The 21,516-nt window shown below is 38.1% G+C and overlaps 1 protein-coding gene across 1 annotated transcript in view; it reads left to right on the forward strand.

Moving 5' to 3' along the window:
* The window catches only part of slc4a5a (solute carrier family 4 member 5a), a 62,332-nt gene that overhangs the window by 7,248 nt on the left and 33,568 nt on the right, over positions 1-21,516 (forward strand). The window contains exons 2-10 of the mRNA XM_084729186.1: positions 2,626-2,684; positions 4,399-4,629; positions 7,974-8,103; positions 8,681-8,841; positions 13,893-14,045; positions 14,580-14,690; positions 16,162-16,217; positions 19,924-20,081; positions 20,184-20,271. Of these exons, the coding sequence (XP_084585312.1) occupies positions 2,627-2,684; positions 4,399-4,629; positions 7,974-8,103; positions 8,681-8,841; positions 13,893-14,045; positions 14,580-14,690; positions 16,162-16,217; positions 19,924-20,081; positions 20,184-20,271 (1,146 nt within the window). The 5' untranslated portion in view covers position 2,626. The remainder of the gene's footprint in view (positions 1-2,625; positions 2,685-4,398; positions 4,630-7,973; positions 8,104-8,680; positions 8,842-13,892; positions 14,046-14,579; positions 14,691-16,161; positions 16,218-19,923; positions 20,082-20,183; positions 20,272-21,516) is intronic.

Below are 21,516 nucleotides of genomic sequence, written 5' to 3' on the forward strand. Positions count from 1 at the left end.
CAAAAATGAATGCTCATGTTTCTCAGTGTCTGCAGCCACAACAGCTTTATAAGATAATAATATGACAGGGCTGTGGGTCTGTTGGCTTGTTTTGAAGTCAAAAATCGGTTATTACATCCTTAATATATTTTTGCTTACCACTGCTGACCTCAGGCCAACCTCACAGACATGTTTCTTTATGAAACTGGACAGTATTATCCATATGTATAGGAGTCTCACAACATTTTCAGCCAGTCTTCTGAACCATAATTTTCTGCATGTAGACACGCTTGTATCTTTGAAGAATGGAAATAACAGTTTTCATGCTGCATTGACTTAATTCACTGAAAAATTGCCAATGTCCCCATTGTGTCAGAGGCCTGGTTCACTTCATTGCATATCTTATAATAACTTGAGCAAGTTCCACTTCCCATAGATGCAAATTTAAATTCCAAATTGCATCAATCCTTCAATTACAGTACTGTTAGTAATATGGTGAATGTATGTGCTGTCTCTAACTACCCTCCAGCAAAACCAGGGTGGTCTTATACATTGCGGGTGACGTTCAGTGTGTGAATTGGTGGCACCACGTGTGATAAGTTATCTTCACATTTGTTTTAATTAAGCACGTTTCCATCGACTTGGCCTCTCTTTTAATTATTTCCCCATTGATTTGCACTGTAACCCAACATGCAGGTCAGTGAACAAGAGCTGCTGCTGCCGCTGGAGGCTCGTATCTCATAAATAGAGCAACGACACACAAAAGTCCTACATCTAAATCACTGAAACACACATGCACACATGTGAAAAGAAATGGCTAATATATATGTACTCTACACTGGCATGTAAAAGGACACAGCTATTAATGATGCACATACATCTTAACTCAACTTTATTTATGTAGCTTTCATACACACATCAGGCCAAAAGTAATAAAAATAATAATAAAAAAAACAATAAAATGTTAAAATCACCATATAAAATCAATAGAACAAAATAAAATAAACACCAGGGATAAAAACAATGAAAAAACAATGATTAAAATTTAAAAACCACAGCTATAACATTATTCTAAATTAAAAGCCACATTAAAAAGATAGGTCTTTAATTTTTAAAGATACCTAGAGAGCTTACCATTCTAATATCCAGAGACAGCGAGTTCTGCAGCTGAGGGGCTTAAAAGCAAGAGACACTCTCACTGGTACTTTTATGAGTCACATAAGTAACATTTAAAATAAAAGCAGTCTGTCTGGAATATAAAATGAAAGAAAAACTTGGAAGTCAATATAACGTTACATCAACTCTAAAGATTAAAGTAACCATTGCTGTGTCTTAAGCAGTGGGATAATCCATTTTCCTTGGTTTAGTTGAGACTCTGGACCCAGAATGCTGAACTAGCTGTACTTTTCTGTAGCTGTAGCAGTAAGAAAGTGAATTACAGTAGACTGATCAGCTAGTAATAAAAGTGTGAGTGCGTATTTCTGCATCTCTCCTGCATCTTAAAAAAAAAAGTCTGACTCTCCTAAGATGAAACGAAGATGCTAATGACCTTGCTAAAATAAAGAATATAATTTAAACCTAGTTTAAAATCACCCCCCAGTAAGGCCATGTTATTGAGTGCATTTTGTCTCTTACTGGTTTGGATCCTTTTAAAAGAATCTCATTTTTCATCTCAGTTTTTCGGGTTTTTTACCATCCACATATTAATACCAGTGACACTGGCAATAAGAACATGCAGTGCATTTGGGTCATTTGACAAAACAGAAATGTACAATCGACCCTTCTTAAGTTCCGCCCCTTTTTGCTCTGTGCTCCAATAACAGACAACAACAAAAACAATTTTGCCTCCTGTACTGAGATATGCTACATGCTAAGCCTGTCTATGTTTAAAAGAAAAAACATTTTCAAGATGGTTAAATGATGTTGCTCTGGGACCCGGAAAAGCAACATATAACCTACAGCCACATTTTATGTTAGATAATGTTAGCTAAAAATGGTAGTTAACTTGTTAGCTAGTGTTTTGCCAATATTAGCTACCAGATGTAACTAGCTAGCTAGTGATTGGGGATCAGTGTAGATGAGCTAGAATGTTAGCCAGCATCTTGCTAACATTAGTTATCAGATGTAACTAGCTAGCTAATGATTGCTGTAGATTTGTTAGCTAGTTATCCAGATATTTGCTACTGTTAGTTATAAGATGTAACTAGCTTTAGCTAGCTTGCTAGACCTGTTATTGGAGCACAGATCAAAAAGGGGCGGGACTTAGGAGGAGTCAATTGTGTATCATCAGCATAAAAGTAGTAGTTGACATAGTGATTGTTAAAAATGTTACAAGTGGGAGTGTATATAATGAAAACAAAACCTGGCCGGAAATGCATCCTGGAGGAACACCATATTCCATACCAGGAGTCTCTGATACATTAAGCACCCAGGCTGACAAAAAATGACCAGTTATATAAATATGACTTAACATCCAGTTAGTACATGGTCAGAAAGACATTTATATTGTGCATTATACAGTATACAGTATAAACATAACAATGTATATAAATAATGACAAGATTATACCGTAACACACACAGTATAATGTTACCAATACCTGAAATTAAATAATGGCCAATAACTGTCTGTTTTCCTCTATACCAGGATGGAGCATGGAGACAGAGGGATGGGCGTCTCTCAGCTTCGCTATGAGGAGGAGGAGGGTGAGTGTGTGTGCACATACCACGTGTGTGTGGTTCATATCAATGCTAAATCTATCATGGACTGGCCCTCTGATAATAGAAACAGGAAATTAAGTCATTACACCCACTTTGTCTCTTAATATTATCGTGAGACGGCTGATTCATCGCACTAACTTATAGTTTCTAATTTGTCTCTTTTTCTTCCTAATTTGTTCTGAGAGTTTGTGTGGGTGAATGCTGTTAATGGGCTGTAAATGAGGAGTGAAGATTGTTTTTTGTGTGCATTTATGAGTGTGTATTTGTGGGGTCAGGGAGTTGCATGAGCATGTGTGTGAGCTGGTGTGTGTTCCGTCTTCACGCTGAGCAGCAGGTTCGCAGGTTCTGTTCTTTTTCCAAACACCCGATATTGGTTTGCGTCTCCCTGTTGTTTACTTATTCCACTTGGGGTTTTGTGTGCAATTAGTTTTGAAGTGACAACTTAATTGCCAGCAGATGATCAAACTCACATCATCCAGGTTTTTGTTGCAAAACAGGGATTATACAAGCCATACGCCAAATCACAAGCAAGCTGCAGGACTGAGTGATTCTGAATAGACTTGATTTGCTTTTAAGACTGTGCCAGAGAAGGCTGCTGTTGTTAATAAGCAGACATGATGTGGAACATAATTTATTCAGAGTTTGTTAAAGTGGTTTAACATTCATGAAAACACTCCTCTGAGTATGAGGGGATTAATGAAAGATCTCATTAGACAATCTGTCAGTGTTACTGGCTGTCAGTCAACTATTTTGGGTCTTTTCATGCAACATTCATTGAAGTCACTTACTTTGAGAAAAAAAAAAAAAGTGGTCTTATTAAAGCTTGTTCTCTGAGTAAATTGCTACGGTGTTTTCCAGCAACTTCAAATCTTAGTTTTGTAGAAACACTTTATTCTTAGGGTGCGCATAAGACTGACATAACACCGTCATAAGCATGACATGACACCTGTCTTTGTGAATATTTATGGCTGTTGTCATTAAGTTTCATTTGGTCAGTTATGCTGTTTTTAATGTAAAGCTGGCATTGTTTGAGTTGTCTTTGTGATAACAACTTGACATTAATCAAGAGTTATGTTTTTGTTATGACCACTTGACATTAATCAAGAGTTATGTTTTTGTTATGACAACTTGACATTAATCAAGACCAAAATGCCTTGACATCTTGACATTATCATACTTAAAGAAAGTATTTAGCTTTATGTGTTTTATTACATTACATTAAACTGTCGTATGTGATGGTTTTGACATTCTGTCATGAGATCATTATAATTATGTCTGAATATTTTCTTTGACCTCAAAAACAGTAAGGTCCATAACATTTTGGACTCAAAAAGATGTCATTAAGCTTTATAACACTGTGAAATGGTTTGATGATGGTGTCATGAATAATTCCCTTGACCTCAGAGATGTCTTTGTATTTGTTAATGTCAAATATTCATGACAAAAACATCTCAAACAATGTCAACTTTGCATTAAATTACATAATTGACAAAATGACACTGAACAGTCTACACATTCATAACGACTCCTTCATGATCATAATCAGAACCATCTAAATGTGGTCTTATTAAAGCACGCTCTTAAAGTAAATTGCCACGGCTTTTTACAGCAACGTCAGCAGTTAGTTTTGCATTTAAATGAGTGCAGCCATTTATACAGTGTAATGTATATTCATGTAACCATCCATCTTTGTTCCCAGACCATCAGTCCATCTACATTGGCGTCCCAGTGCCTCGAGGATATCGACGCAAACGCAGGCGAAGGCGCTCCAGTCGTGAGGCCTCTGACATGGACAGGGACAGACGCTATAGCCACCACAGACACCATGACCACAACCACGACCATGACCATGATCGCTATGGAGACATAGATATAGAGGAAGGACTTTTGGATTCAAACGAACAGAGTCTCCAAGACATCAACCGCACAAGTAAGTCAGTGGCCAAATAGCAGTACTGAGGCCTGGTCAGTTTTCACCTGTTGCTCTCTTCCTTCTTCTGATGCACTGGATTATTACTGCACCAACATTTTGATTGGCTGTTCTGTCAGTCAATCACTGTGCTTCAGTCAGGGTTCTTTTGCCAGGCTAAACAGTTTGGATCTCAGTTCACAAGGCCAGAGATGTCACATGACTTAGATTTGAATTAGACTCAAGTCACAGATTTGATGACTTCAAACTTGACAAAATCAGAAGACTTACAACTCAGCTTGGACTTTGATATCAACAACCTGTGACTTCACTTGGACCTTTTGACTTGACGTGACTTGTTAATACTTGATACCTTCCCCTAAGCTGAAAAATTAAGACATATTTTAGTTAAAATTTAAAAGTGTGCCACAAATCAATTCATTGTTCTCAATTCCTTGTGTCAACTAACGTTAAAGTTATTTATCCCCAGTCAACACCTTATTCCTTAGACCTACTTTGAACCAATCCAACAGCATCCAATCAAATTGAAGGACAGAACCATGACAAACTAACATTACACGTTAACTTCAACAATTGAAACTGCACAAAGAACAGTAAGTTGAAGCTAATATGAACATGTTTAGAGAGCAAATACCTAGCTAACTTTAGTTTAACAGCAAAGTGACTTTGTAAATCAATGAGGGCGGGAACTCCCTTTTACATTATGACTTGTTTAGGACTTGAAAACTCAAAGTTTATTTCTTGGGACTTGCCTGTCTTGACTTTGGACTTGAGTGAAAAGGCTTGAGACTTACTTGTGATGTGCAAAACAGTGATGGGTTCAACCACTGTGCAAGGCTTCTTCAATCTGGTTTTGTTTCCTGTCCACAATACTCAGACGCAAAACAGTTGTGTAAATGCCCAGTAACACTTACACATATGCAGAGGAGTGACCATAGTCTGTCGAGGCAAATGACTATGCTGTTGGTTCACCCTCTCAGTTCACCAAACTTGAGCTCAATGTGAAGAAAGGATGAAAATTTGTAGCCGCTACCCATAATTTGCTTATGTGTGAAGTCGGGCCAAAATGTCCTCTGTCTATGGTTGTGGAAGAGATTTATCAAACCTGAGAAAATAACCCTGATGATATCACTGTGATGTCAGCAGGGTCATCTCAGCTTGAGTTACAGCTACATCTTGTGGCATGTGGAGTATGAAAACGTTTGGAAGGAAGTGACAGTCTAATGAAATACACTGTGTCTTGGGGGTTTGATCTGCATTAGGAACACAAGCGAGTCTTTCACAGCCTCTGATCTTTTGATTTTAATCTTTTTTTTTTTTCAAATCTACCTCTTGTAAGTCTCCCAGTTTTATGGTGGTGCAATGGTAAATTCATGAAGTGTCCCTTGAGGACTGTGGTAGTGGTTGGTCATAGATCAGGTTGGTGACTGACCAGACTTTGGTCCTTAATAAATTTTGTGCTGAGGGCAATTTAATTGAATGGATTGGTGCATAAGACTGACATGGCACCATCATAAAACCATGTCATGACACCTGTCAAGGAGTCTTAATGATTGTTTCATTTGGTCAGTAATGTCATTTTTAATGCATCATTTTAATATTTTAAAATCGCGTAACTGATCAAATGACACTTACTGGCAACAGTCATAAACATTCTTAAGTACTTGTTCTTCATGAAATGGCTATGACAGTGTAATGTGAGTCTTATGCACACCCCATCAAATGACGTGTTGCTTGCTTGTACTTCAGCTATGCAATATATAACGCAGAAATGTGTGAATGCAAACTAAAAGAAACAGCGGCAAATGATAAGATCTAATCAGGGTTGGAGAATCAAAAATAATGGAAATGATAAAACTATGAATAGCCTCCCATACAACATCTGCCTCTTGTTGTGATTGCTGTGCTGTGAATACAGGGACGTACATCTGTACTCTTTTAGAAGCAGCTCAAGCGAAGTCTAGTGTACATAACAGGTCTTCTGCACACAGCTGTCAGGGTGACTTTTACTTTTACTATTTAAAAAAAAAAGCTGAAAAGACTGGCACAGACATGAACCAGACTGTGTCACATATTACAATTTGTTGCGCTCTCCTACCTCGTGCTTTTGATTTGATTTTGCTTCCTTGCAGCAGTTTTAACAGTGAACAGCAGGAGTGCAGAGTGTGGCTTCTGTTTCAGGTTGGGGTAATGAGTAGCCTGGCAGAACGCTGCCGCTTTGGCTTTCAGAGACTTTGGCTGGGAAAGTTGTCCACCTTGCTAAATCGATATGGTGCAATCAGCGGCAAGGCTGCAGAGGTGTTTACATTGTGTGGACTGTGTGCGCACTCACACTTACAGTCTTTTGCAGTGTGTGGACCTCAGAACATGAATATCAATAATGCATAATAATGCCATTACCAGTATAGCAGGGACAACAAAGATGTACAGCACAACAATGGGAGAAAATGGAGCAGTGTGAGGCCAAGTAAACAACTTAGAGAGCACATAGCAAGGAAAATAGACTCTGATGATCCGCATTCTGAGCGTTACAACAAACCAAGTGGACTCTTCTCTCTTTAGCAGCAAAAGTAGCTCTTCAGTCTTCATTGGGTTTGGAAAAGTTGGTAGACTAAATGTCAAAGTCCGCATGAAAACATGGTATTTGAAAGGTGTAAATGATAATTTTTATTATACATTTTTCCTTCCAGTTTTGCATGACTTTTTCACCATCACTTGCCATTCAGTAAAGGCAACACATAAGTGGAAATCACTGTTAGTTGCTGTCAATAAAGCGCTTCAATATAATTGACTCACCCCCGTGTACAGTAATTACCATACAGCTCAGTCTATAGGTTAGAAGCACTGTATGTCCAGCTGACAGCTCATTACCCTGCAGCGCCGTTCATGAACGTGTGGTCAAATACAACCTCCACAAAACAATGACATGGATTTTAAGCGCAGTAGGCTCATGATTGAATACCTATAATCAGGTGGAAACGTGTGATCAGGATGTAGGCTTCAGCACTGCGATCATTACTGCTGGTGCAGTGGAGCAAAGACGCAACACCCTACAGCTGGCTGTAAACTGGGTGTAAGTGAAATGATTTATAGCTACACTTTGATTCGTATTGGAGAACACTAAGTGACAGGTCAGTTCGACTTGATCTTTCAGCAAATGAAAAGGGACATCCTGTTTGAGAACCTGCAGGCTTACACAGCAACAGCTCTGAACATCCGGTCACATGCATGCCATTATTTTTTAGGAAAGTTTTATGATCCTCAAGCCATTAAAGCCTGTTTTTTAAAAAAAAATGATGTTACAAATTGTAAAAATGTTCAAACATTTCTTTCATTCCGTCAAGTGTCTCCGGCGGCGGAGCGGCTACGTTACATCCTGAGCGAAGATGATGACATGCCTACGCCCACGCTCTTCACAGAGATGGACACTCTGCAGAGAGAAGGGGACGAGCTGGAGTGGAAGGAGTCTGCCAGGTGGAGGACTACACTCACAAACACATGCACACATAAATCAGACATAGTATGCAAACACATGAACCGAACAAGATTCAGTCTGCACAAAATACATATCACACTGTCCAGCAAACTATGTTCAGATTATGATGTGACTCAACACTCAAAACTTTTGATCAAATAAATTGTGACTCAAAAACACAGCTGTGACATTAACAATGGCTGAGTGAAAAGTGAAAATGAGTGTGAAAATAGTTGTCACTGCCAGACTGTGGAGGCCAAACTGAGTTCAAGACAGAGATGTAAGAGTTTTTGGTGCTGAAAAAGTCATAAAAGCGATTCTTTGACATAGCAACACCAGCCGCATTCCTGAGCAGTACGCTGCTCCTCCTGAGCGAGTGAAGTGAGGTCTGTGCTTCTTTCAGCCTGCCTGCTTCACATTCATACACTGTCATACCTGGGAGGTACCCGCTGACACTGCGGGAATCTCCTGAGCAGAGGGCACCACCCACCGAGCTCAGCCGCCAGGCTCGAAGAAGCCCCTACAGTTGTGTATTCCTCACCGGCTCCTTCTCTCTGTGTCTTCTGCTGCTTTCAGGTGGGTGAAGTTTGAAGAGAAGGTGGAGGAGGGAGGAGAAAGGTGGAGTAAACCACACGTGTCCACGCTGTCCCTGCATAGTCTTTTCGAGCTCAGGACGTGTCTCCAGACAGGAACGGTGCTGCTGGACCTGGAGGGCTACTCACTGCCTCAGATAGTTGGTGAGAGATTAGTTCATTTACTAATCATTTCATGTCAGAATTTAGTTGTTAAAAATGCTGTTCTGTTATACAGTATATTCAGACACTGATTGGGCTGCACAATTAATCACAAGTGCAATAAAATCACATTATGGCCACATGCAATATCCTAATCACAGAAGCTGACCTAAAAATTTTGTTCTCCACATGAAAGAAAACATGTTTGTTTGGTGCTGACCTGAATAAATATCATATCATCACAATTTATTTATTTATTTAAGTGAACATGAAAATTAGAATGAAAAACATTATATAATTTCAGTCAAAATAATTATTAATAATAGGGATGATAATTAATCAATTATCGATTAATCACTCATTAAGAATTCAATTGATTGAGTAAAATTTAATTGATCTTCTATCAAACAAAGATCTGAAATGTAACAATGGTGACCATGCTACACATATTTTCAGATATATAAGTATATGTGTTTAATATGTAGACTGTGATGTTTTCAAATGTCTTCTTTTGTCCAACCAACAGTGCAAAACCCAAAGACTTCATTTATTGTCAGAAATGACAAAGAAAAGCAGCAAAACCTCACATTTAAGAAGCTGAAACCTGCAAACGTTTGATATTTTTCCTTGAAAAGGGACTGAACCAATTTATCCATCATGAAAATAGTTGGCAACTAATTTTGTTTTGATCGATTAATCAACTAATCGTTGCAGCTCTAATGTGACTAATGTTTCACATTTAGGTCACATGTTGACATCCTGTTTGCTGTTGAAAACCATTTGTTGGTGTTGAAAATTCAAAAAATTGAGTAAGTGAGCCTTTGAGTTGAAATATTGTATAGCTTGTGCTATTTAGGAGGATAAAAACTAAATTTCGGTCTTGTATGAGTTCAAGTTCATTATTCATTTTCTTGACATATTTTCGTGTACAGCCCACATAATGTTAGCTTGTAGTAGTAGCTACTATCTGCAAAGCTAACACAGCTAACTCCTCCCTAGTTTGTCCCAAAGTTAAATTAGTTTAAATAAGCTCCTCCAAACTGCAACTTTTGCCATTTTTAGTGAGCCATGACACAGCTGCACCTCAAATTACTCCTAAATTTGATTTAGCCTAACATTAGGTGTACTAATTAACAGCGCTTTCTAAATGACACCCCTGAATTAATTCATTTTATTTGCTGCAGCTGTGTTTTCTCTGCTCGAGCCAACCCAGAAAATCACAGAACAAACTAATATTATCATCTTTAAATGCAAATATTGTAAGAGCTTCACATGTTAAAGGATTTTAACATTCTTTTTTTTTTAAATTCTCATGAAATTTTAGCCTAACTTAGTTAAGATAACACTATTAATGTGTTGTATCATTACGATCCGCTTGGAATCTTGTGATCTGTTTTTAACTGAACCAATAATCTTTAATCCTCTAACTGTTTTCTACATTATAATGTGTGTATTAATGTATAGACCTTTTTCACAGCAGCCATTTTGGTATGAAATACTAGTGTAAACACAGGTGTTAGCAATGATGCTAATTAACCATTCAGGTCAAACAGAGCCAAGGTGCTATTGTTGTTGTGTATGTTGGCTCACTGTAAAGGCTGCTACACTCAGTGGAACAGGACTGTAATTAGCATCATTGGCAACACCTGTGTCATATCAATATGGCTGCCAGGGAAAAAGGTCTGTTATAACATTTATTTTGAACAGTTCTTTTCTTTATTTCTCATGAAATTTTAGTCTTTTGTCTAACTTAGCAAAGCTAACAATTTTAATGTTTTAATCTGAATGTAACCTTGTCTCAACTTAATGTATTCTACTGTATTACTGTATTCTCTACCCTGTAAACTAACTAGGGACCAATCTGAGGCACACCCTCGCCATACACTCTTCAATAGTTGAATCTAAATAGCATGAATATGAGCATTTCATGGTTCCTATGCTAGTAAGCTAGCTAGCTAACCAACTGAGCTATTTTCAATAAGCCAGTGTGGGCTAATGGGTCATCATCAATATACCATAACAATCTTTTTTAGCTCTCTGTGTTGTTAAATGTCGACATTTACAAAGAGTGACACAGTGCCAGTTCATAATTCTACCACTTTCACCGTACCAGTCACCACACACACGACAAAACGGAAGCTGCAGATGCATTAGTATTAATGTCCAATAAATCAATTAAACAGTCAATAGAAAATGAATCAATAGCAGCAGTTACTGTCTTTCCCAGTTTGCAGCAAAGTTAAACAACCACCAATAGTTTAAATTGAAGTTCCATATAGCACATTGCCATTTGTGTTTGCATGTACATTACCTCGATGTTGTTGTTTAACAGCTTATATCTCAATTTTTCCACTTCTTGATCCAGTGACTGATAGAATAATGTTAGACCCATACCACTTAGATGGGGAAATAGGTTTGGTTCAGTGGTCAAGAATGTTTTCATGAAACATACATGTGTAGAAATTTTACTTACTCTGTTGCCCTCATCTCGTAACACTGTGCCACATCTGTACCAAATTAACGTACCCAAGAGTTTGACCTTCATTTACTTTGATCTCCAGCATGTTTGGTGTCTCTAAACTGATCATAAATGAAGGGGACCTTGTTAGTCAGTATAGTAAAATTTGGTCTAATTTCTTGTTGTTGTTCTCATTGATCTGTTCTTAGTGTTGGAAAGCTTATTAAAGAATAACATTGGTATTTTCCAACCTGGAGCATCAGTCTAAGTAACTAATGGGAACAACAATTTTTGAAATTTGTTCAGCTTTTAGTGAGACTGCTGCAGCCAGCAGAGGCAAAACTAAACGACATCATAATCTCTGCAGACAACTGCACACTGTCAATGAAAGTAAACTAAAAGTGCTTGATTTAGCCACTGACAGGCTGAAATTGTTATTTGAAGTGTGTGCAACATCATGGAAAGATCCCTACTGAGATACACCTTTTTGTTTAAGAGCAAGATAAGTTTTGTTCAGCTGGAAACAGCCACTGCTGTTCCACAGGGCTCAGCAAGGATTGCCCGCTTGCCCGGGGCAAGTAAAATGCCATGTTGGGCCAGTAAATCTAGCAACTCATTTGTCTGATTGGGCAAGTGGTAAAAAAAAAACAAAAAAAAAAACAAAAAAAAAAACTATTTTGATCAATGATGGATGATTTGTGGTTTAACTCATTTTGGATGCAAAAATTTTCAGCCTCACACATATGGAGATTTCCTCCTTTTCTCCATTAGTTATCATATGAAACTAAATATCTTTGACTCTGAACTGACAAAACAAGACATTTTTCATTATTTATGAATTATTTATGTTATTTGATAACCACTTATAAATACAACAATTTGTACTGGGGCAAGTAAAAATTGTTTTGGGCAAGTAGATTTATGACCCGCTTACCCAACCAGACAACCTGGAAAATATTTTGGCTGTACATGTATTTCACCCTGCTGCCTCTCAGATTCAAACCTTCCTCTCACTCCTCTCCTCTGCCTCAGTGAATTAAGGTTTTATTTCAACATGGTTGGCAATTGTTGAGAATTCACACCAAAACTTTTTTTTTTTTTTTTTTGAGTCTTATTTTGTTCCTGTCAAACTGGAATGAAGATGATGATGATAAAATTACTGTCTGGAAATGGAGTTTGGTGAGTTTGGCTGTCAGAACGTACTTCACTCTTTAACAAAAAGCTCTATCTCTGCAGGGATCCATTCCATGATATTGTCAGACACGAAGAGTAACAATCTGAGCCTGTCAGTGGCAAAAACAAGCACTTTCAGTGGACGTACTTTGATGGTATGCAGTCGTCCATAAGGATTACATTGCAGCCAGTTTCAGTTTCCCTCAATATTGAACCAATTTAAAAAAACTGTTGTCCCCATTAGACACTGAGACACAAAAACACGAGAAAACAGAATCCAGGGTGAAAATACTGAAGATACAATTGAAGTGTTCTTCAAAAATGTCTGTTTGCTGTGGGGTGCTCTCCATTAATAATTATGATAACACACAGACAATCTGAGTTCATTCTGTCTGTTGCTCTTATGGATCCTGGGGGATCTGATTACCCAGCCTCAGGACAGAAATCAACCAGCACACTCAGTCTTCCCACTGAGCTCGAGTGCTTTAATGCAACTTAAACTTAAACGTTTTAAATTGTCACTATTACAGGATATTGTATATGAGTTAAGGAGCATTTGCATATGCCAATCATTTTCTGGAATATACTCAGTAATATGAACTGCTCTATACTATGTTTATTTAAGGTCATTAATTTGGGAATAGCAGCACTAACCCCAGCCATGTGCTGTCCACAGAACTGTGCATATATTTATACATTAGGGTTGTGTAATGAGACATAGAGCTGCAACGCTTAATTGGTTAATCAGTTATTGATCTATTATTGAATTAATTGCATATTTTGATAATCAATTAATTGGTTTGAATATTTCTTTTATGGGAAAAAAATCTAAACTAATTCCTTTTTTTTTACTCCTCCAGAACAGCAAACTGACTATTTTTGGGTTGTGGGCAAAACAAGACATTTGAGGACATCACTTTGGGTTTTGAGAAACAATGATTGACATTTTTCACCAGTTTCAGACATTTTTATAGATCAAACAACTAATCGATCAAGAAAATAATCAACAGATTAATCAATATTTATTATTATTATGTAAAAACAGAAGAGTTTTTTGGTTGAACCAACATTTGATTATAATTTTACAAAATATTATGTCCTGACTGACATCTAACATGATATAAACTGTAACTATATGAACTATAAATCTAAGATAAACAAATATATGGTATGATAACTGTCAATTTTCATAACACTGTATGAACCCTATTTTTCAGTCTAAAAAGTCTGTAATCAGGATGCAGAATTAATTTTTTGTACGGGCTAAAAGATAATATATGCTAAAATATTATTAGCCTGACTGTAATGTATAATGTGGTAATAAACTACAGTATTACTATGTGGGCATGCTTCAAACTGGCAAAACCCTGTGGATCCCTGTGTCAAATATCCTCATGTTAAATATAAATGTGTCCTTCTGCAGATGACATCATTGAGAGACAGATAGAAGAAGGCATGATATCTCCTGACCTCAGAGAGAAGATCAGCTTTGTCCTGCTGAGGAAACATCGACACCAAACCAAGAAGCCAATCCACCGCTCGCTAGCCGACATCGGCAAATCCAGCTCTTCTACCGGTGAGTGTCAGAAATGATCATCTAGCTCCATCTGAGAAAAAATAAATTACATCACGGGGTCGATATTTCCTCTAGAATGAGAGTTTGCTGACCTACAGCACCAACTAAATAGTAATTCTTTCTTTCTTTGACACTAATTTCTATCTATAGTGTGATTAATGATAACATACACTGTTGGAAAGCATGCATTATGACATGCCATCACATGAAATGAAAATGTGTCCCTGAGATATTGTAATTTCATCTCTTTACCAATAATCAGGCTATTCTGGTCCCATGTATAATATTGCAGCCTCTGAAAAACTCATTATACATACTGTACATTTGACTGGCTTGGTAAATGAACGCACTCCCGCTGTCAACAAGGCTCATATCCTCCACAGGGGATGTATTAATTTTTGATGAGTTAATTACTGCTCTAGCATTTCCTCATCTCATCCGGGCAGGGCGCATACTGTTAGATAAATCATAAAGCATCACCTCCGACAGCTCCTTCACTGTTTGTGTCTGTTTCTGTTGCCCTTCCCTCGCCAGGTCGAAATGTAGGGTCCCGAGGTGGGCCGGTTCCGGGGCCAGTAGCCAACTTTAACCGATCCACAGAAGACCTCAGAATGAAACAGCAGCCTTCCAACTACGGTCGCCTGCGTGAGTGTCTGTCCAGCCACAAACATGTCTCTCTTTGTCCCTCTTACTCTGTCTTTCTTTCAGGTTTAACAGTGTTTGGTTAAAGTGAGCCATTCATGCTGAGGATGATGGACTCAGCAAGGATGAGTGAAGCCCTTCACCCATTCATCCCAACACAAGCCAGACATTTGTTCACTGACCTCAGTTTATTACTGACGTCAGTTATTTAAGTCCTCAGAATTCAAATAGAGCTCGCTCCCTTTGTGGCTAAAAAACAGTACACTGATATCATCTTATCTTTGGATTTTTCCAAAGCTTTCTAATCACCAGCTAGCATCTTGAAATTAAACGGGTGATTTGAATGTCATCTTGTGTTTTGCATTAGAGGAAGAAGTTTCACTCTTTTTGCTTTTTTGATTGATTTAATATTTTCCATTTGAAAAAATTACTCCTGCTAAGTCATGCAGTGTCTCACATATCAGGAATGCACAACGCTGTTTTTTTGCAGATATTCAATATGCAGCTATATTCCAACTCATTTTGGCTGATTGCAAATGCTGATACTGATAAATGCACACATTTTTCCCTCCTAATTGCACAGGAAATGAAGTCTCTCCTGCAATGGAATTAACATATTATTATGCCTGCTGTTATTCTGATGGTCCACTGGCAGATGCAGACATAAAACACAATGCTTTTCAAACTGTTGACAAAACAAGTCTTCGTTAATTTGTTTAGCGCTGCAACAAATTATTATTTTCATAGTCAATTAATTATTTCCTTGATTAACTGATTAATTGTTGTTTGCTTTTAAAATGCCAGAAAATGGTTGTACTCACAACCCAAAGATATTCAGTTTACGGTTAGAAATGAATAAAGAAACCAAAGAATACTGACATTTAAGAACAAAGAAATAAAAGAATGTTGACTTGTTTCTTCCAAAATTACTCAAACTGATTAATTGTTTATCAAAATAGTTGGTGATTAATTTAATAATTGATTAATTGTTGCATCTCTAAATTTATTGTTATGTTTGTTGATAAGAATAACAGCTCTTAATATGGGCAGTTAAATGTGTAGTGTTGGAGGAATGTGAATGTGCAACTTTTATATCATTTTCAGACACGTCTAAAACCCTCCATGCTGCAGACATACTTGCATAATTAAAGTGCCATCTTACGGGCCTGTCACATCCGCAGGAATGTTCATTTCAACCAGTACACTATTTCATTTTAAAGCTTTTACTGGCCCATACAGATGAAGTGCCAATATTATCATACATCCCTATTACTCAGTGTGGTTAATATGAGAAATGGGAGAAGCACAAAAGGAGTTTCTACCTTTTCTGTTGCTGCTTTACTTTGCTCTGTCTGTGTATTTATTCTTAAGTCCTGTCCTTGTTTGAATGCATCTACAAATATGATAATAATCTATGATTTATAACATGTGATTAAGATGTTTTAACTGTTCCCATTGTTGTTTTGTTCTCCAGGTCACGCCCAGAGTCGGAGTATGAATGATATTGCAGATACTCCCAGCACAGACCAGGTGACTCATTTCAATCTTCTCCACATCGTTTTAAGCATTAGAAGGATATTGAATGAGTGTAATAAAAGATCATTTAGGATTACAATCTCAAATTCAACCAGTATCATATTTGCAGGGCTTTGGCTTTATCCCTCAGGGTGGTAATAATGGCCAAATTCATGTTCCTTTTATCTTTTATAATAGCAAAATGTCTATTTATCTACATGGAGGCTATCTCTGGGGTGTATACTCATTTTCCACAGCGTTGCTTCCCATTATTGGTGAGATTACCTATCGCATGTCTCAGTAAGGTGCTGTGCTGTATTGAATTGATTGTTTCAGCAGAGTGGTGAGAGACGGCTCAGTCCTGAGTGTCATCAATCTTTCATTGCAATTGCCAGCGAAGGTGACAGCTAGTGATAGAGGAAGCGTGAGAGCACATAACTCACCTATTTGTGGGGCCGGCGCAGGAATAAGGTTTAAACCCGGTGACACATGCTTTGACGGACACAAGGGCGTGCTTGTTGGTGCTCAGATTAGGATACTGGGCTTTGAAACAGACAGGTCAGGATTAAGTGTCATCCACAGCGATGACTAATGTAGAAAAATGAATAAATGAAAATTTGTTTGGGAGCGTGCAATGTGGGTTATGAACTTTATTTGTTAGTGCAACTGTGAGGACGAGTACTGGCTGTCCAGTTCCAAGTACCCCGGTTCCGAGTGGTTGGCTGGATGTTCAGATTGTATTTACAGGCCTACAGTAGGTCACACGTGACAATGGACAAGTGATAGTTTGTTTCTGTGTATGTGTGTGTGTGTGTGTGTGTGTGTGTGTGTGTGTGTGTGTGTGCCACATTGTCTGTGTCAGTATTGAGCTGGCACCGGGAAAAACATAGATCTCATCGTCCCGTCCGCGTGCTCGGCTCTCACATGTTGCCACAGATTGGGGCTGTGGGTTATTGGCAAGGCTCTCCAATTATTGAGTGTTATTGTGCTGCCGTCCAATTTCCTGCCACACCTTTACATGCAATCAGACAGGTCAGCTTAGCTTGCCATCCCTGTTTCAGTCACAGCAATGTCAGCCTATGTTTGTTGTACCGCTCTGATTGCTGTTTCTTGAAGTTTAAAGCTCTGGGGGGAAAAGCAGGGTTGTTATGAGGCACCTCCAGTCAGACGTCGCAGGTTTATAGAGACTGTGACGGAGGGTAAAACTTTAGAGATCAATGTAGGGATGTCCGGTCATTGCAGCCACAAAAACTAAAATAATAAGCATATTTTAGGTTGCACCCAACTATTATTTTCATGATTGATTAAAATAATTTTCTCAATTAATCTTTTTTTTCTATAAAACATCAGTAAAAGAAGGAAAAACTCCATTATAACTTAACCAGCGCCTGAGTTAACAAGTGCTTGTTTGATTACTGCAGTTGATTCACTTTACTGTCACCCTTGACGCAGAAAAGCAGCGAATTCACACATTTGAAAAGCTGCAACCAATTTGAAAACAACAGGACCTGAGCCGAAGTGCTTTCCAGTCGAGGCAGAGGGGCTAGAATCTGTCCCAGTACTGATCGATTTTAGAAAAATATAAAATATAAAAATATCCAATAGCAATTATTTTGACTGATTGTGATAAGATTTGTGACATTAGAGGGAATGATGATGTTTTAGTCATTTTTCAAGCCAAAATGTCAAACATTTGCTGAGTCCAGCCTCTTAAATCTAAAAATATGCCACTTTTCCTTTTCATTTTTGACATTAGATGAAGAGTCTTTGGGTTTTAGACTGTTGGTTGGACAAAAGAAACTGTTTGAAGACATCACTTGCAAATTGTCATGTGAATATGTAAATTTTTTTTGACATTTTATAGACTAAATGATTAATCGCTAAATCATGAGAATAACTGACAGATTAATAAAATAATCATTAGTTGCAGCTCCAATTAAATAGACTGTATTGTGATTTTGGTGGGGATCTGTACCAAACAAACATGTCTTTCCTTGTATGCATTGTAAAAGGGACTAAGACTAAAAATGGAGACCTAAACCCACTTACATGATAAATGAATCAAAATAATAAATAGGAAGTAATATGAAATAGAGATAGAATAAAACCAGCAACAGATCAAAATGCAGTGACAGGACATTGGAGATAAGTTAAGATGGGACAGTCTGAGGCAGCCAGGCAAGAGAAAAAAGGTGGATCTTTAAAAATGATGTGTCATCTTTTTTTGTTTTTGTTTTTTTGTTTAAGAGTCTAGCAGCTGCGGTTTGATCCATTTAAGAGGTTCAAGAAAGAGTCAAGACAGTCTGGGATGGGTCAACCTCATATAGAGGGAATTGCAGTAATCGAGCCGAGAGGTGATAAAAGCATGGATAACAGCTTCCAGATCCTTGTGAGATCAAAACGGCTTTAATTAAGCTAAGAGTCTAATCTGATAAAAGCTGCCCTTTGATGACAGAGCTGATTTTTTTTTAAATTAAAATCCATTGAAGATTCCAAGAGAACTCAGGGACTAAAATGCATCGCTGAGACAGGTGACAGAGCTGGGAGGGTCGAACAGTTCTGTGTTCATTTAGTTGAAGGAATATCCTTACCATCCGGTATTTGATGTTGTCTCAATTAATTATCAATCTAATTATTTCACCTCTGAAAATAAATGTAAATTAGAAGACTTATGACTTTAGCTATGAATAAGCAGTCGCTCCAGCAAGCTGCAGTGGCAAAAATTTATGCAGATTTAACCAATTCTTGTGAATTTTGTGCAACCTTGCAATTTTGTCCAATCACCAATCCTGCCAATTATAGCAGTCCCCCATGCAAATGTCATAAAAAACATTTCAGTGTTTTATTATATACTATTTTATTGTATTTTTATTTTGATTTATATGGGTACTGAAAAGAACATTTCAGTCAGACAACTATTTCAGCAGCAGAGCATTGTTAGAGTTTGACCTCATCACTCCTGACAGATTACGTTTCCATTGAGGTATTGTTGAAGTGATGAATACGTATCTTTGACCTCCTGTCAGAGCCTGCAGGTGGGTGCTGGGGTGGTGGTGGGGCTGAATGAACAGGCAGTGACGCTGTTGCAAGGCGGCAATGGCACTGACAGGCAGAGGGAGAGATGGGAGGTTTTAGCGGTTTAAATAGACCGCCAGATTGGAAGGGTGCATTTGGGTACGTACTACTACTACGAGTGATTTTGCGTCACTACATTTTGTCAATGCTCTGTGCACTTTTATATTTTTTATTTTGTGCTGCTGTTTTTGCTGAGTTTAAGCTCCAAAAGATATTGCTTCTTCCTGGAATAACTCCCTGTGCACTTCCACATTTATAAATAAAGCACATTTTGTAAGAATTTTTTAATCACAAGCCTTTTTGGTAAGGTTTTTTCAAACACTCAGAATAGAGTGTGGGTTTTTTCTCCCTGGAACAAACTGCCTTTGATTTTAAGTAATTACACAGAAAAAAAAACATCAAAATTTCCTCTTGCTCCCAAAATTTCACTGCATGATTGCTTAAAAACATTTTTAGAACAGCTGTTGTGAAATCAGGGATTTTATGTCACCCCAAAAGAGCCTGCAAAATCCTGTAGTGTCTGAGGAGGTAGTACATATAAAGGATAAAATATTTCTGCAAACCACAACAGCAAAAAAAATAAAGATCCAGTCTGATAGTTATGATGACTCACCATGTTTTCTATTTGTCCCTGCACTTTCTGTAGCTGAAAAACAAATTCATGAAGAAGATTCCCAGAGATGCAGAGGCGTCCAACGTCTTGGTGGGCGAAGTGGATTTCCTCAACAAACCCTTCGTGGCCTTTGTCCGCCTGGCTCAAGCTACAACACTAGGAGGTCTCACTGAGGTCCCTGTGCCCACCAGGTGAAATAATCTGCGATGCTTCCTCATATTCTCTTAACAAAACCTCCTCACGCACACTTGCCATCCCTGCACATAACTCACATGTGTCTTATCACCACACAGATTCCTGTTTATCCTCCTGGGACCCCAAGGGAAGGCCAAGTCCTATAATGAGATCGGCCGAGCCATAGCAACCCTGATGGTGGATGATGTGAGTGTCTGTCGTTGTGTTTTAGAACATTTTCTGACATGCCTTCTTTTGTAGACAGCGCATGCCGACACTGATACTGTCTCAGTAAACATGTGGGAATACAAAGTGTCATAACAGCTGTGAGCTCTAGCCGAAGCTAAAATGTATGTGGCATGTGCTTTAGCCTGTCAATCCCCTGCTATTGCATTTTAATTACATCTGCTAGCGATGCTGATTGTTAGGCATGAGTTAGGAGCAGAGATTCTATTGGGATAATGAGTCACTCATGGTTTGCTAATGGGAGTGTTATTCACGCTCCTGAATGCAGTTGTAGTTGTTTTAATTGCTTCCTATATCACTGAGCACAAAGCCAAGTGTGCTATTCCAACAGCAGATGCAGGTAGTGAAGACAGAAATAATAGGCTGTTATTTTAAATTGAACTTGCTTAAAGGGATAGTTAACCCAAAAATGAAAATTCAGCCATTATCTACTCACCCTCGTGCCGATTGAAGGTTGGGTTTAGTTTATTAGTCCGCTGATCACCATTTACTTAAATTGTTTGGGAGATTCTGCAATGCTGCTTTCCTGTGAAACTCCAGCAGTGTTTTGCAGACAAAAAAAAAAAAACTAAACCCAACCTGCAAACAGCATGATGGTGAGTAGATAATGACTGAATTTTCATTTTTGGATGAACTATCCCTTTAAGCAAGTTAAAAAAGCCACAGTTGTGCACAAAAACAGAATGTTCACCAGCAAAAATCAAACAATGACAATAAGGTTGGTGGTTAGTAATCTTAGGCTGTCCTCTATTATAATCTTGCAGTTTAATAAGAGTTAAATCATCCCTTTTACACCTCAGCACCACCCTACATGAGGTAGGTCAGATTCAACAGCACGTATTTTCGTATTTGCAAGGCATAAGCCTGTGTTCGGTTGTGTGAGTCTTACATCTGTCGGTCTGTCAGAGGCTGTAGCAGGACACTTTTTTGGTATGAGTTGCAGAGATTTGGAGATCTCTACTGAGATCTCGAAAACTCTGCAAGTGACACTAAAAGATTCTAGATGGATAAATAGCACTACAGACCAGGAGAAAAATATGTACCAATAAAGTCATGCTGGGTTGAATAATGCTCAAAAGTTAGGCTCAATTTTGGTCAGGGGAAGGGTTAAACACCAGTTATAAGATTTACACTTAAAAATATAAATGCAGCACTTTTGTTCTTGTCCATGAGTTGAATTTAAAGATCTAAGACTTCTTCTATGCG

Source organism: Lutjanus erythropterus, chromosome 10 (genome assembly GCF_056507025.1).
Source record: "Lutjanus erythropterus isolate fLutEry1 chromosome 10, fLutEry1.hap2, whole genome shotgun sequence".
Lineage (NCBI taxonomy): Eukaryota > Metazoa > Chordata > Actinopteri > Lutjaniformes > Lutjanidae > Lutjanus > Lutjanus erythropterus.